This window comes from Anarrhichthys ocellatus, unplaced genomic scaffold (genome assembly GCF_004355925.1).
Source record: "Anarrhichthys ocellatus isolate YVR2014 unplaced genomic scaffold, GSC_Weel_1.0 scaffold75, whole genome shotgun sequence".
Classification (NCBI taxonomy): Eukaryota; Metazoa; Chordata; class Actinopteri; order Perciformes; family Anarhichadidae; genus Anarrhichthys; species Anarrhichthys ocellatus.
In genome coordinates, this window is record NW_022280105.1 from 239,145 (window position 1) to 256,914 (window position 17,770).

At 42.6% G+C, this 17,770-nt stretch overlaps 1 protein-coding gene across 1 annotated transcript in view; it reads left to right on the forward strand.

Annotated features, from left to right (window-relative positions):
• Nucleotides 1–9,095: 9,095 nt before the first annotated feature.
• Nucleotides 9,096–17,770, forward strand: part of preb (prolactin regulatory element binding) — a 17,694-nt gene continuing 9,019 nt past the window's right edge. The window contains exons 1-7 of the mRNA XM_031873842.1: nt 9,096–9,269; nt 10,363–10,551; nt 11,151–11,349; nt 15,531–15,784; nt 16,802–16,882; nt 17,072–17,199; nt 17,314–17,487. Coding sequence (XP_031729702.1) covers nt 10,417–10,551; nt 11,151–11,349; nt 15,531–15,784; nt 16,802–16,882; nt 17,072–17,199; nt 17,314–17,487 — 971 coding nt within the window. The 5' untranslated portion in view covers nt 9,096–9,269; nt 10,363–10,416. The remainder of the gene's footprint in view (nt 9,270–10,362; nt 10,552–11,150; nt 11,350–15,530; nt 15,785–16,801; nt 16,883–17,071; nt 17,200–17,313; nt 17,488–17,770) is intronic.

The window sequence follows — 17,770 nt, forward strand, 5'->3', positions numbered from 1 at the left end:
ACACACACACACACACACACACACACACACACACACACACACACACAGAGAGAGACAGAGAGACAGAGAGATAGAGGGAGAGGTGTGCGTGTGTCTGTGAGTCTGTGTGTTTATCAACATCACTAATGAGCTCATATAAACACCTGTGTGCTGGGTGCATGTTGGTGATTGGAGCACCTGTGTGTTAGAGGCTAATTAAGAGAGAGAGTGAACAGTGATTTTCAACAAAACTACCTGTCAAACATATGCCCTTTATACCAAAACCATGAGCCTAATCAATAAAATATGGATACTGTGAGAGAGATAAGACTCTGCCAAACGCGGAGATGTGTTTTTATGTTTGTGGTGTTAAAAATGTGAGCTCCAGCGCAATATGCAAAACTGTTACCATCTGCTTTCTTTGCGAAATGAGTGGTCAGATTTAACATGGAGTCTAATGGAGCAGTTGGTTGGAGTTCATGTCGCTCTGCGGCTTTTTGAGCCAAATGTGCAAATCTGTGGGATTCCACAGTCATTTGTCTATGACAAGGACAAGATTAGCTACTTTTCAATCCAGAAATTATTCATGAAGAGTGAAGATTGTGGACTCAGTGGCAAAAGACAAATGTTTTTTTCACAAGAATCTCAAGCTGCTCTTCACTCCAGCGGTGACATCACGCACTCTAAGCTGCGCAATACACACCCATTATAAAGTCAGAAAAGGGCTGACAAAATCATAAAAGTTAAATTGCTGCAGTTCAAAAAGTTTAAAAGATATGAAAAAGCTGAATTATACGGCAATAGTTTAGGGTTTTCTCAACATTTGAAAGTTGAAATGGTGTCTGTAGCTGAAAGTATGAGGAAGTAGAAGGATTTGAAAGTTGAAGAGGATTTGAACATTTTCTCCAGAGAAACCCATTAAAAAAAATGTGCAAAAAGCTTAATAATTCAAAAAGTTTAAAGGTTAGAAATATGAAGATATATAGCACCCCTCTCCTGAAAGAGCTGAACATTTTGATAGTTGAACGGTTTCTGTAGCTTAAAAAATGTGGAAGGAGTTAAGTAGCAAAAAGCGTATGGAAGAAATATAATAATACTAGAAAATGCATTTCCTGCTGAAAATGCGTTGGAATGCTGAAAGCTGAAATGAATTGTAAAAAAATTGCTGAAAATTAAGAAATGGGAGACTACCCATCTGGAAAATGTTGAAGCCTGAAAGCATTTAAACTGCACTGCTGAAAACCCTTCTAGTTGAAATGTCTCACTATGGTGTCTGTAGCTGAAAGTATGAGGAAGAAGAAGGCTTTGAAAGTTAAAGAAGTTTAACAGGATTTCAAGATTTTCTCCATAGACATCCCATTAAAACAAAATTGCAAATAGCTTAATATTTCAAAGACTTTAAAGATTACAAATATGAAAAGTCATTTCACCCCTCTCCTGAAAGAGCTGAACATTTTGATATTCGAATGGTTTCTGTGGCTTAACAAATGTCAGCAGTAGTCATATTTGTAATAGTAGAAGTTGTAGTTGTAGTAGAAGTATCATTAGTAGTAGAAGTATTAGTATTTAGAAGAAGTAGTAGTATCAGTAGTAGTAGTAATAGCTGTAGTAGTGGTTGTAGTATTTAATATAACAGAAGTAGTAGAAGTAGTAGTAGTAGTAATAATAATGGCAGTATTTGAAGTAGCAGTAATAGCAGCAGTAGTAGTAGTACTAGTAGCAGTCATACTAATAGCTGTAGTAGTATTAGTACTGGTAGTAGCATGAATAGCAGTAGTAGTAGTAGCAGTTGTAGTATAAGTGGAAGTGGTAGTAATAGCAGTAGTGGTAGTAATAATATTGATGGTAGCAGTAATAGCAGTAGTAATAGTAGCAACAGCAAAAGTTGTAGTAGAAGTAGTAGTAGCAGCAGTAGTAGTAGTAATACTAGAACTATTAGCAGCAGTAGTGGTAGTTGTTGCAGTTTTAGTAAGAGCATTCATTATTTCAACAAAAAAGCCTAATTTTGAGCTTAATGTTTAAATACAGTTAATCCATTGGGCTTTTATTTTGAAAGGGTGGGGCTGGGTGGGGGGGAGAGGGGGAGAAGAGATGGACTCATAATGTTAGATAAACACAAACGTTATTAAATGTCAGGCTTCATCATAAGCATTTCAGTTAGAATTCATTCTGTGGGGCTTTTATTTTAAAATGAGGTGTGTGTGTGTGGGGGGATCCTCTAAAGATCTCTAAGAACCTGAATGACTGTATGAGAGAGAGACACGCAGAGAGAGAGAGAGAGACATACAGAGAGAGAGAGGAGTGAATGTGTGTCTGTGAGTCTGTGTGTTTGTCAACATCACTAATTGTTGGAATGCTGTTAAGCATTTGTTCTTCAAATCTTTATTCCTCTTTATTTTATATTTCTTCCGTACACTTTTTGCTACTTAACTCCTTCCACATTTTTTAAGCTACAGAAACCGTTCAACTATCAAAATGTTCAGCTCTTTCAGCTCATGTCTGCTATGACTTTTCATATTTCTAACCTTCAAACTTTTTGAATTATTAAGCTTTTTGCAACTTTWTTTTGTATGGGATGTCTATGGAGAACATTTTTAAATCCTCTTAAAAKTTTTCAACTTTCAAATCCTTCTACTTCCTCATACTTTCAGCTACAGACACCATTTTAACTTTCAAATGTTGAGAAAATCCTGATATATATCCTGATAACTATTGTTATCCTGTTTCTTTATTGTTGGAATGCTGTTAAGCACTATTGTTCTTCAAATCTTTATTCTTCTTTATATTATATTTCTTCCGTATGCTTTTTGAAACTCTTCTGCTCTTTCAGCTTTCAAATCCTTCTACTTCCTCATACTTTCAGCTACAGACACCATTTAAACTTTAAAATGTTGAGAAAACCCTGATCTATTGCCGCATAATTCAGCTTTTTGATATCTTTTACACTTTTTCAACTGTCTCATTTTAACTTTTATGATTTTTTTAAGTCCTTTTCTGACTTTATAATGGGTGTGTATTGCGCAGCTTAGAGTGCGTGATGTCACCGCTAGAGTGAAGAGCAGCTTGAGATTCTTGTGAAAAAAAGATTTGTGTTTTGCCACTGTGTCCACAATCTTCACTCTTCATGCATAATTTCCGGATGTAAAAGTAGCTGATCTTGTCCTTGTCGTAGACAAATGACTGTGGAATCCCACAGATTTACACATTTGGCACAGAAGCCTGTAATTGAGAGGAAAACCAACTTTCTGCTCCATAGAGACCAATGTTAAATTTTGCTTCAAAACATCTTCCACAGAACACGGTACCCCATTTCTAGATCGCCAGTTCAGCCACATTTTTTACACTACAGACACAATTTTTACAGGATCTGTTCTTCAACTCATCCTTCCTCTCATTTATTAATATCGGAGCAATAGGAGCTACGGTTATGGGAGTTTTGAGGATTTGTTTGAGAGGTGTTTTCCTGTTTAATCTCCATGAAAAGGCTGAAAGGACACAGGTGTTTCTGATTAAGCTAATTGGAAAATGCATTTCCTGCTGAAAATGCGTTGGAATGCTGAAAGCTGAAAGTAATTGTCAAAAAATTGCTGAAAATTAAGAAATAGGAGACTACCCGTCTGAAAAATGTTGAAGCCCGAAAGCATTTAAACTGCACTGCTGAAAACCCTTCTAGTTGAAATGTCTAACTATGGTGTCTGTAGCTGAAAGTATGAGGAAGAAAACTTCTTCAACTTTTAAAGCCTAACAGGATTTGAAGATTTTCTCCATAGAGATCCCATTCAAAAGAAAATTACAAAAAGCTTAATAATTCAAAGAATTTAAAGATTACAAATATGAAGTCATATCACCCTCTCCTGAAAGAGCTGAACATTTTGATATTCGAACAGTTTCTGTAGCTTAAAAAATTTCAGCAGTAGTGATATTTGTAGTAGTAGTACTAGAAGTTGTAGTTGTAGTAGAAGTATTAGTAAGTAGTAGTATCAGTAGTCGTAGTAATAGCTGTAATAGTGGTTGTAGTATTTAATATAACAGTAGTAGTAGTAGCAGTAGTAGTAATCGTAATGGCAGTATTTGAATTAGCAGTAATAGCAGTAGTAGTAGTACTCGTAGCAGTTGTACTAATAGCTGTAGTAATATTAGTACTGGTAGTAGCATGAATAGCAGTTGTAGTACAAGTAATAGTAGTAGTGGTAGTAATAATATCGATGGTAGCAGTAATAGCAGTAGTAGTAATCGTAGCAACAGCAAAAGTTGTAGAAGTAGTAGTAGTTGTCGTAGTAGTAGTAGTTGTAGCAGCAGTAGTAGTTGTCGCAGTATTGGTAAGAGCATTCATTATTTCAACAAAAAAGCCTAATTTTGAGCTTAACGTATAGTTAATCCATGAGGCTTTTATTTTGAAAGGGTGGGACTGGGTGGGGGAGAGAGGGGGAGAGGAGACATAATCGTAATGTTTGACACACATAAACAGAGTTTATTAAATGACAGGCTTCATCACAAGCATTTCAGTTAGAATTCACTCTTTGGGGCTTTTATTTTGAAATGGGGTGGGGGGGTGGGGGGGGGGGGAGAGGATGTAGATTCATAATGTTAGATAAACATAAACAGGTTATTAAATCTCCTCCGCGAATCGCCACCTTAACGTGGTGGAGGAGTTTGAGTGGCTCAGTGATCCTGGGAGCTATGTTGTCCGGGGCATTAGCCCCTGGTAGGGTCTCCCAAGGTAAACAGGTCTCGGGGAGAGCCCAGACTAAGAGCGGTTCAAACAACCCTAATGATAAGCAGCCCACGGACTTTAGCCATCTCGCCCGGACCAGGGAAACCGGCGCGGGTCAGGCGGAAGGCCTGGGCGAGCCGATCGCCGGCAGCATAGACTAGCTCTAGGGACGTGGAACGTCACCTCGCTAGCGGGGAAAGAGCCAGAGCTGGTGCAGGAGGTGGAGCGATACCAGCTAGATATAGTTGGACTCACCTCCACACACAGGGCTGGCTCTGGAACCAAGCTCCTGGAGAGAGGTTGGACTTTGTCCTTTTCCGGAGTTGCCCAGGGTGAGAGGCGCCGGGCGGGAGTGTGGATACTCACGAGCCCCTGGCTGAGCGCCGCTGTGTTGGAGTTCTCCCCGGAGAACGAGAGGGTCGCCTCCATGCGCCTACGGGTTGCGGGGAGCAAGGCTCTGACTGTGGTTTGTGCTTACGCACCAAACAGCAGTTCAGAGTATCCGGCCTTCTTGGAGTCGGTGGGAGGGGTCCTGGAAAGGGCGCCACCTACCGACTCCATAGTTCTCCTGGGGGACTTCAATGCTCACGTGGGCAATGATGGAGAAACCTGGCGGGGGGTGATTGGGAGGAACGGCTTGCACGATCTGAACCTGAATGGTGTCTCGTTATTGGACTTCTGTGCGTGCCATGGTTTGGCCATAACGAACACCATGTTCGAACATAAGGTGGCTCATAAGTGTACCTGGTACCAGAACACCTTAGGCCGGAGATCAATGATCGACTTTGTAATCGTATCATTTGATTTGCGGCCGTATGTCTTGGACACTCGGGTGAAGAGAGGAGCAGAGCTGTCAACTGATCACCACCTGGTGGTGAGTTGGATCAGATGGCAGGGGAACCGGTTGGAAAGACCCGGCAAGCCCAAACGTGTAGTGAGGGTGAACTGGGAACGTCTGGCGGAGGACCCTGTCCGGGAGGTCTTTAACTCCCACCTCCGGAATAACTTCTCTCACATCCCGAGGGAGGTTGGGGACATGGAATCCGAATGGACCATGTTCAAAGCCTCTATTGTGGACGCGGCCGCTAGGAGCTGTGGCCGGAAGGTCATCGGTGCCTGTCGTGGCGGTAACCCGAGAACCCGGTGGTGGACACCGGAGGTGAGGGAAGCCGTCAAGCTGAAGAAGAAGACCTTCAAGGCCTGGTTGGCCCAGGGGTCTCCCGAAGCAGCTGACAGGTACCGGCAGTCCAGAAGGGCTGCAGCTGCGGTGGTCGCGAATGCTAAAACTCGGGCACGGGAGGAGTTCGGGGAGGCCATGGAGAAGGACTTTCGGTTGGCCTCAAGGAGGTTCTGGCAAACCATCCGACGGCTCAGGAAGGGAAAGCAGGGATTACCCCAGGCTGTTCTCAGCAGGGGGGGGAACTGCTGACCCGGACAGGGGACATTGTCGGGCGGTGGAAAGAGTACTTTGAGGAACTCCTAAACCCGACCAACATGTCCTCTGCAGAGGAGGCAGCACCTGAAGATCTAGGGGGAGGCTCACCCATATCCCTGGCAGAGGCCGCTGAGGTAGTCAAAAAGCTCCTTGGTGGCAAGGCGCCGGGGGTGGATGAGATCCGCCCTGAGATGCTGAAAGCGCTGGACATGGTTGGGCTGTCCTGGCTGACACGCCTCTTCAATGTCGCATGGGGGTCGGGATCAGTGCCCATGGACTGGCAGACCGGGGTGGTGGTTCCCATTTTCAAAAAGGGGGACCGGAGAGTGTGCTCGAATTACCGGGGTATCACACTACTCAGCCTCCCAGGGAAGGCTTATGCCAGGGTGCTGGAAAGGAGGCTCCGACCGTTTGTTGAACCTCAGATACAAGAGGAGCAATGCGGATTCCGTCCCGGCCGTGGAACAGTGGACCAGCTCTTTACCCTCGCAAGACTACTGGAGGGGTTCTGGGAGTTTGCCCAACCAGTCTACATGTGCTTTGTGGACTTGGAGAAGGCTTTCGACCGGGTCCCTCGGGGGTTCTTGTGGGGGGTGCTGCGGGAGTATGGGGTGCCGGACCCATTACAATGGGCGATCCGGTCTCTGTACGACTGCAGTAGGAGCTGTGTCCGCATTCTCGGCAATAAGTCAGACACGTTCCCGGTGGGTGTTGGCCTCCGCCAGGGCTGCCCTTTGTCTCCGGTCCTGTTCGTGACTTTCACGGACAGGATATCTAGGCGCAGCCTGGGGGTGGAGAACGTCAGGTTCGGGGGTCTCGGGATCGCCTCTCTGCTGTTTGCAGATGATGTGGTCCTGTTAGCCTCCTCGGATCGTGACCTCCAGCATTCACTGGGGCGGTTTGCAGCCGAGTGTGAAGCGGCAGGGATGAGAGTTAGCACCTCCAAATCTGAGGCCATGGTGCTCTGCCGGAAACCGGTGGATTGCTTCCTCCAGGTGGGGACGGAGTGCCTACCTCAAGCGAAGGAGTTCAAGTATCTTGGGGTCTTGTTCACGAGTGAGGGTAAGATGAAGCGGGAGATCGACAGACGGATCGGTGCGGCTGCAGCAGTAAAGCAGGCGCTGCACCGGACCGTCTTGGTGAAGAGGGAGCTAAGCCGGAAGGCAAAGCTCTCAATCGGTCTACGTTCCTACCCTCACCTATGGTCACGAACTCTGGGTCGTGACCGAAAGGACAAGGTCGCGGTTACAAGTGGCCGAAATGAGCTTCCTCCGTAGGGTGGCCGGTCTCAGCCTTAGAGATAGGGTAAGGAGCTCGGTCATCAGGAGGGAGCTTGGAGTCGAGCCGCTACTCCTTCGCGTCGAAAGGAGTCAGCTGAGGTGGTTCGGGCATCTAATTAGGATGCCTCCTGGACGCCACCCACTGGAGGTTTTCCAGGCACGTCCAACTGGGAAGAGACCCCGGGGAAGACCCAGAACACGCTGGAGGGATTACATCTCCCAGCTGGCCTGGGAACGCCTCGGGATCCCCCAGAATGAGCTGGAACATGTTGCCGGTGAGAGGGAAGTCTGGGTCAGCCTGCTTGGCCTGTTGCCACCGCGACCCGACCCCGGATAAGCGGAGGAAAATGGATGGATGGATGGAGGTTATTAAATGACAGGCTTCATCACAAGCATTTCAGTTAGAATTCATGTTGTGGGGCTTTTATTTTATAATGGGGTGGGGGGGGGGGGGGGGGGGGTCCTGTAAAAAGCTGTAAGACCTGAATGACTGTATGAGAGAGAGACACACGGAGAGAGAGAGAAGAGTGCGTGTGTGTCTGTGAGTCTGTTTTTATCAACATCACTAATTAGCTTACTCAGAAACATCTGTGTCCTTGCAGCCTCTTCATGGAGATAAAACAGGGAAACACCTCTCAAACAAATCCTCAAAACTCCCATAACCGTAGCTCCCATTGCTCCGATATTAATAAATGAGAGGAAGGATGAGTTGAAGAACAGATCCTGTAAAAATTGTGTCTGTAGTATAAAAAATGTGGCTGAACTGGCGATCTAGAAATGGGGTACCGTGTTCAGTGGAAGATGTTTTTGAAGTAAAATTTAACATTGGTCTCTATGGAGCAGAAAGTTGGTTTTCCTCTCAATTACAGGCTTCTGTGTCAAATGTGTAAATCTGTGGGATTCCACAGTCATTTGTCAATGACAAGGACAATATTAGCTACTTTTAAATCCAGAAATTATGCATGAAGAGTGAAGATTGTGGACTCAGTGGCAAAACACAAATGTTTTTTTCACAAGAATCTCAAGCTGCTCTTCACTCTAGCGGTGACATCACGCACTCTAAGCTGCGCGATACACACCCATTATAAAAGCAGAAACGGACTGAAAAAACCATAAAAGTTAAATTGCTGTAGTTCAAAAAGTGTAAAATATATCAAAAATACTATAATATACAGTAATAGCTTAGGGTTTTCTCAGTATTTTAAAGTTGAAATGGTGTCTGTAGCTGAAAGTATGAGGAAGTAGAAGGATTTGAAAGTTGAAAACGTTTAAGAGGATTTGAAAATGTTCTCCATAGACATCCCATTCAAAAAAAAGTTGCAAAAAGCTTATTAATTCAAAAAACACAAGAGGTAGAAATATGAAAACAACATAGCATAAATGTCCTTAAAGAGCTGAACATTTTGATATTTGAACAGTTTCTGTAGCTTAAAAAATGAAGAAGCAGAAGAATTTCAAAAAACAGGGGACGGAAGAAATATAATAATAAAAAGAAGAATAAAGATTTGAAGAACAATACTTGGAATGCTTAAAAGCATTCCAACAATGACCTACAGGATGTTTATTTTTTTCGTCACAGTGACAGAAATGGGCTTCCATACTTCAGCGATCGAGTGGTGACGTCAGAACGCAGCGTAAGCTGCTACATTACGCTACGTTAACCCACGTTACGTTACCCTACGTTGCTGACGTGTTGGTAGGGAAGTGGCTGTCGAGCTACCTGGACCTAGCGTTTCGTCTACGGTAGCCACTAACTCTTAGCACTCCCTCTTCATTGCAAGCCTACTATGAAATCCTCTGATTTGGTATTTCGGTAACTACCTGCTCAAATAACAGAAGACAAACCGGGCCAATAGCACAAGTAGGTGACTCATAATTAAATCACTGGCAAGCGCTAGCAGGATAGCACAGCAGGCTGTAGTGCTAACTGTAGCCATTAGCTTCAGCTAAACGATGTTGACATCGTCGTTCTCACATTCAATAACTTATGGGTTGTAACGTAGTTGGAGTTTTCGGACGTTATTGCTGAAAACAGAAAGGTTTATGTTATTCACAAGTGTTGTATTTGGTGTTTACCCCATGAAGGCGCTGACAGTGCTCATAATGTTAGCCTAGCTGCTGAGACCCAACTTTAACTTCACCAATGAATTAACGTTACAGTAACGGTCCTCTGTACAGACCAGACTACAGCGACACCAAGCAAAGTCTGACACAGTTAACGTTATATTCAAGTCTCGGTTCATAAAAACTAAATCTGACTTCATATACAGATCGTGTGACGCATTCCTAAATATGTCTTACACGTCGTTGTCTCTTGCCCATATAGTGATATAGTATCATAGGGTAGTACTGTAAATATTCAGTAGGTAACTTCCAACAAGCATAAGCTAACACAGTGCAACACAACAGGCCTACCTTTAGGAGGGTTCTATACATAGAATAAAACGCTGAACTAAATAATTGACATGTGCTGTTCTACACCAGATATTGTGATAATATCAGCAATAATAAGTAGACTTCTGATTTATTTTTCCATTATCTCTAAGCCTCACGTAGGAGTAAAGGCGCAACTCTGCTCAAATCATGTGTATTATTTGTACTTGAATAATATATTTATTTTTATTGTTGATTCATCTGCTGAGTCTTTTCACATTAATCAGTTGGGCCATGAAACGTCAGAAAACAGTGAAAAAAGTGACATCACTATTTCCCAGATCCCAATATGGTGTGTGAAGATGTCTTATATTTACTCACTAATAGTTCAAAATCGAAATAAATAAATATATTCAATTCACAACAATGGAAAAGCAGCAACCAGAGAATGGTTGATATTTCTGTCTGAAAAATGTCTAAAAGTAGTTTTTTAAAACAGTCATTTAATTTGCTGTTGATTGATGAATTGATTACAGAGGAAAGAGGATGTCGCAGATAAACTAACACTCTGTTTTCCTCAGGTGTTGTTGATGCAGCAGTTTTATGAAGACGTGTGAGTGACTTGCACAACAACAATGGGGAGGAGGAGGGTGCCAGATCTGTACAGAGCCCCCTTTCCCTTATACTCCATTAAAGTGGACCCTAAAACAGGGCTGGTGATCACAGCAGGGGGAGGAGGGGCTTCCAAGACGGGCATAAAGAATGCTGTGGTAAGTAGTGAGGATCAAGTGTTTCAGGGTTTTGGCCAAAACAGTTGTTAGGCTCGGAATTGCTAGTCCACCTTAAAGGTGAGCCCACCTAAAGGGAGTCTGAGCCCAAGTTGTTGCTAACTTTGAGGCTAACCCCCTTCACTCGAATCAGCAGGTTAGTGTCTTGAGCACTGCTACGTTCTATGTCGACCGCACACCAACACTAACGTTAAGCACACAGTCAAAAAATAAGTAAGAGAAAAACAGGGTGTGTTGTGTGTATTTGGTTGTTTGGTTCTGTTTTCTGAAAATATATATTTTCTGTCTTTTCAGCTGTTTTCTAAACGCTCTATGCTGTCTAATTTTCTTCATTTGCTTTTGTTTTTGTCTATTTTCATGGGTTTTCTTAAGTTGTTGAGTTTTCAGAACCACCGTAGAATACAGCAGAAGAGGTTCTGATATGATTATATAGGAAATGTGTATCGCAAAAGTCAAGTTAATGGTACTCAAATTGCAGTGTCAACACTAGAACATGTTTGGGTTGAGTGTATGAATGGGATTCTGGATTCCAGGTGTTATGAGAGTAGCAGTAGTAGCAGACTCTTGACTGTGTGTTTCAGCACTTCCTGGATCTCCGGCTGGTTGGAGAGCACCAGTACAGTGCCAGTCTCCTTCACTCTCATGACACGGACACCCGGGCCACCATGAACATGGCTGTAGGTAATGGTGTGATTGCTGCAGGACAGGACGGGACCTGCTGTCTGATGAGGTTTAAACACTGCTCCCAGAAAGAAGAAGGCAAAGATGCAGCTAAAGATGGTGAGTCTTACTGCTCCAATCTGAAATACATTATACCTGCTGTCTTGAAAAGACATCAAAAACCTGCTACATATATTGCATTTATTTGATGGGTTGCTGATTCATTTGTTGATGGAAGTACATATGTGCACATCTTCATTTACTTAGCAGTGCAACGTTTCTCATTAACTATCTCATGTGTGGCAGCCCACCACAGTTTCATAATGAACTGATGTTGGGGTCTGACCATGTGGCCTCGACATGTGCTCTGAAACAAGAGAATCGGGCCTTCCCTTTTTGCCAGGCAAGGGTTCATCCTGATTTGAGGTTGATAGAAACCAAGACCCCCACTAGCAAGAAGTTCACATTAAGTCGTGAACTCGTCACACAATGCAACACTGCGGTCTAATTGGACGAGACCAGGGATGCCGAGGCAGGACTTCCGGTTTCACGGCCCGGAAGCAGCTCTCTTACAAAACTACCGAGCCCCCTTGAATATACCGCCTTTTCTTGATCACCTTGGTCGGTGCACGAAAGCACGCACGCAACGTTTGCTATTTAAAAGAAAATCCTAGGTTTAACAGTTTTAGATTCGCTGGACGTATCTACTGGACTGTTTGTTTGTTTTGTTTTTGTTCGCATCCTGGACGAGGAAGCGAACCATTTTCCTGCAGAAGTGAAGAAACGGGACTTCTTGAGAGAGAGAGGCACATTTCTCCTCTCCACCCAAGTCGACTTCGTGCTAGCTGTAAGGACGGGAAATTCCCTTACTGAGCCGAAGACATTCTCTGATGCACCGAGAGTTTTATCACAGCGCTGCACGGACCGCGCTGCCAGAGGACCGATCGATTAAACCACTAATTCCCCTCATAGTAAGCTACTTACGGTGTCTGGGCTAGGTTTAGGCTATTGTGTTTTATTATCTTGTTTGATCGTTAGTGTTGTGGAGAAGTTACTGTGTATTTCATGCTACTATCGTGTTGAGATAATTCACCGCTTGCGGAGGCGGAAGTTGTTTCTCATCAGTTCAGAGGTCAGAACTGCGGCTGTGACAAAGAGTCGTTGGCTGTGCTTCTGTAGCTGAGAGAACAATCTTCCGTACTCCACCGCGGCAGGGAGGATCTTAATCTGTTTTTGGAGGACCCCTTTTTGTTTTCTTTGCTTTCGCTCTTCTTTTATTAACCCACACACACACATAGCTTTAAGCTAATGTAGCTCCGGGGTTGCGCTAACGGCTTCAGACACGTGTCGCTAACGAGGTCTCTATTGTCTACCGCCATTGTAGAGCCTCGTGCCATCTGGTGGTCTCACGAGAGACGTCGCCATGTTTCAGATTACGTCATACGTTGTCTGAGCTGTTCTCTCGCTCCTCCCCCCTTACACACACCCCTTACCATAGTTTGTTCATTTTAGATAGCGTGCTCATAAATGTATAGTTGTTGTTAGTTTAGATATTAGTTGACTACATCATTATTATTAGAACATAATAAACTCTGTTATACTTTAAAGAGCAGCTGTCTGTGATTACTTTGTGCATGTATTGTGATAATAGCCGATATGTGGTCTGTTGCTCGAACTTAAACCTTCACTTTCACTCTGAATGTGTAACAGTACTCAGACTATTGACATTGTGAGTGAACACTAATTATGAGACTTCGTTTATCGTTTGGTTATTGGTCCCTGTTCGCAGGGTGGTGCCCCGTTATTATTAATAATCTTACTGACATTAATAATTCTCTTGATGTCAATAATTTAGTTTTCTTAAATGCTGATAACTCAAACACGCTCCTTTTCGTTCCCGACACTGATAATATCAAAATATACAGTGGGTAAAATAAGTATTGAACACGTCACCATTGTTCTCAGTAAATATATTTCTATAGACATGAACTTTTCACCAGATGTCGGTAACAACCCAAGTAATCCATACATACAAATAAGTTTAGAAATTAAGTTATGTGTAATAAAATGGAATGACACAGGGAAAAAGTATTGAACAGGCTTACTGAAATTGATTTAATACTTCGCACAAAATCCTTTGTTGGTAATGACAGCTTCAAGACGCCTCCTGTATGGAGAAACTAGGCGCATGCATTGCTCAGGTGTGGTTTTGACCCATTCCTCCACACAAACAGTCTTCAAATCTTGAAGGTTCCGTGGGCCTCTTCCATGAACTCTGATCTTTAGTTCTTTCATAGATTTTCTATTGGATTCAAGTCAGCTGATTGGCTGGGCCATTCTAGCAGTTTTAATTTCTTTCAACAGTTGTATTAACGTCTGTCAACATTGTCAGATTTCAAATTGAACTGGATGAATTATAAATAATACATAATCTAATACTAAATAAATACTCTCTCACTTCAAGTAAAATAAGGGATGCATTCAAGAATATATTACATAACAGAAAGCTTTTGAAAAATGTGCATCTTAAAATGAAGTACTTCATCTTTTAATACTGAACTGAATTGCCCTGGAGCTTTAAATTTAGTTAATTCAGGTGTGAAGTGATGTCAATCAAAAAAGCTAAGATATTATATTCTTGTCATCTTCTAACAAGAGAAATGAGTGAGCATGGACTTTATCTGTGTTATTAAACCACTTGTTTCAGCTCTATTCTCTCTGTTAACTTCATTGTTGGGCATGAATTCATGTGTTAGGATTCTGATCATATTGGACTCTTAGATTTATTATCTGTGACTTCAATTCAGATGTGAGTGGGTACGTTTGCTCAAAAGAGTTCTTTGTCTCTTAGTGGAGCTTCACATTACTGCTTTTAATAATCATCACGGTCTCTGAACATATGAGACATCCTGGTTTTAAACTGCCCGTAGGAAGAATGATCCTATAAGAGTGTTCATTATTGGTTAAAGACTCTGGTCTCTCTGACCACTCTTCTCTTTTGGAGGACGTCATGTGAAATAACTTCTCTGACTCACGTATTCTTTGGTCTCTTTCCTCGTCTCTCCTGTGTTTGTGAATCTCACTCGAGTCGGAAAGTTTATCAGAATACAGATATTTGATTGGCTGAGCAGCATCACGTGATGTGATTTACAATGCATGTGATTGGTCGGTGTGTTTCCTGCACCGCTCAACGAGTACCGTAAAGGCTGGAAAAGCTGCGTCGGTTAAAATAGAAGCACTCCGTCAAAAATATAATACTTCTCAGTTATTCGGTTTTATGTCAAGGGTCCGGATAGAACAGCGTCTGGACCCGGACCGCGGTCCGCCTATTAGTGACCCCTGCCATACACCCTCCCATCCATAGTGCTTTTCACAGCCATTCTTTAGTCTGGCGGTATATGAAAATTAATATTGTATGGAAATTATAACTGGTTTACCGTATTAACATAATACCTCCAGCACTAATTATGTGCACATTGTTTGTTGTTTTTTCTATTATGATTGTTTGCTTTGTAGTCATTAAGATTGTAGCTGTTTTTGAATGTGCCATACAAGTAAAGTTTGACTTGACTCGACTTTCCTTTATCGATTATGAGTAACAATCGATCGATGAATCGTAATTTAAAAAACAGGAAACCTTTGCTTACACCAAACAATACAAAAAGCATTTTCCCTCATTCAAAGCTTTATTTCCACAGTAACATGTTGCGTGTTCTGTGGCAGCATTGCTTAGCCCTTGAAACACATACAAATGTAAACACATTGAATATTGTTGAATATCAAATTAAATGGGGAGAAAGCATATAAAATTAATCTTCTCAAACATGTAGTTTTATAATGACGCTCAAAAACAACAAAATTTAACCCGAAACAAGGGAATAGAACTTAACAAATATCTCACAGCGATCTTATTTCTGTTCTATTTGGGAAAAAGCATGTCGACATGTTTGACTGTAGCACTGGAGCGTTTCCACGTCACAGTCCGTCCAGAGGCTGAAATCGCTAAGTTGATATTTTTTAAAGGAATCAAGCCCACAATGGGACAGTCCCCTCCTTTGAGGATCTGGGGGTGACCAACACAACCCGATGTGGTGTGGAGGGGAGGAATGAGTTGACCCTGCTGACCCGTTCTGGAGCTCCCTGATGGTGACCCAGCCATGCTTCACTGCCCCTAACTTTGTTGTTATGGTGGTCTTATTGTTATTATTATTCGCTTGTTGTTCTGTCACTGTATTGTCTTTTGTCTTGCAAAAAAAGCATGCATTTCCAATTCTCCATTAAAATGAGTATCATCTGTGCAGCAGGGAACAGTGTGCAGCAAGGGAATGCCAGGCGACGAGCTGGAAAAGGAGACAAAGGTGGACAGGATGAAGCTGCAGGGTCTGGAGATATGTCAGATATGAAGGATGAGACGACTCGTATCGCTGTGACTGGTTTGGCTGAAGTGCTGTCGGATCTGAACCCCCAGGATCCACTCCAGAAGGTGGTCCGGTTCAGTCCTGACCTCAGCCTTCTGCTGACAGGAGGCACAGACGGACACATACGAGTCTGGGAGGTAAACACTGTCTTGTTGTTCCTTTCACTTTAAGAGTATCTTTAGACCTGAATCTCTGGATCATGAACTGTTTTAGTTTGATTCATTTGCGAGATGACGACAATGCTTTTGAATTTCAGTGTGGGTGTAAACTGGATGTTGTGGTGTGTTGTAGCCAGTTGGTGGAAATGCTGCTTCCTGTAGTCCAGGGGTATTCAACTAAAATTCCAAAAGGTCCAGATTGAGAAAATCTCCTCGTCCAAAGGTCCGAAACATTACAATAATATCTAACTCGTGCTATTTAGTGCCGTGTATGTATATATGTATGTGCGTGTGTGTGTGTGTGTGTGTGTATGTATGTATGTATGTATGTATGTATGTAGTATATATGTGTATATATATATGTATATGTCTCAGGGCAGACTTTACTGTGAGGTAGGGTAGACAACCTGGGTCTGTGGCCCCAAACAGCTATAATACAGCACAATATATTATGTTTAGATATGTTACTATTCTAACTCATTGTACCTGAAATAACTTACAAAAGACACACCCAGGTTGCTGTTACTCACAGTCAGAAACATTGGTGAAATACACTTAGTGGAGGTAATTTCCAAATAGCCGTATTCGTTGCTTGTTTTGACAGAACCACAGCAGAACAAAGTAGAGCGTGATTTAATTGGTGGAGGTATTTTGCTGGCGATTCCGTTATTAGTGTTCTAAGTTAGTATCAGCTGTTACACCAGGAAATACAGTTTTATTCACGAGGAAAGTCACACCCAAATCACAGCCTACTCACATTCACACCGGTGAAATACACTCTGGTTTGATTGTGCTTCCAGCTGGCTAGCAGCCACTGTTGACTCCAGGGAAGTGAAGAAGAGTTCAGTTGTGAAGGGAACTTCAGTCAATGAGCCCTGAAGCTCAGCTGCTGTACAGAGCCATTGTGTTCTTGTTTATTCATTAGACAGACAGACAGACAGACGACATATGTATTGATGTCCTGACTTTTATGGTATGTTCTTAATTCTTCTTCAGTTTCCATCCCTGAAGAAGAAGTTTGACTACAAAGCACATGAAGGGGAGATTGAAGACTTGGACATGAGTCCAGGGAACAAGGTGAAACATTGACACCTCCTGATGTGGATATTTAATGTAGCTTAGGCACTGATGCTGTGCTCTTGAGCAAGGCACCCTAACCCCTTTGCTCAGAGTGCTGTGTGTGTGTGCATGTGTGTAAATGAAGAAAATAAAACAAGGGAAAAAAATATTTCCCAATCAATTAAAGTATTTATTTTTCTCATGCAGCACCTGGTGAGTATTGGCCGGGACTTTTCCTGCAGTGTATGGAGTGGCAGCCAGCTGGCTATGGGTCTTAAATGGCTTGAAACCATGCCTCAGATAGCTGAGAAGACTTATCGGTATATGGCTTGCAGGTAAAACAAAAAGACTTCATCTTCTACGAAAGAACTTTCCAGCGGTTCACCTCACCATATCCATCCGAATGACGTGACAGTGACTATTAATGGATGTATTTTCATGTATTTCAGGTTTGGAAAGGTGGAAGACCAAAAAGACGCCCTGAGACTTTACACAGTTCAGATTCCTCATAAACGAGACAGAAAACCTCCTCCTTGCTACCTCAACAAATGGAATGGCAAGAGCTTTCTGCCCATGCTGACGGCTTCTTGTGGCACTGAGGTCATCTCCACTCTGGCTGTCAGGTAACTGATCATTTCATGTTCTAACATGTTAACTATGGATGCTGAGAAACCCGCCTCAGACATGAGTAAGGTAGGGTTTGGTCTCACTTTCCTTACTCTCTTGTACAGACACAACTCAGTCACTACTAAGAATGCATAATGGTTTCATACTCAGCCTTAAAGGACCATACCAGTGGTTTTGTATGTTTTTCAAAATATATATACAGGTGCTGGTCATATAATTAGAATATCATCAAAAAGTTGATTTATTTCACTAATTCCATTCAAAAAGTGAAACTTGTCT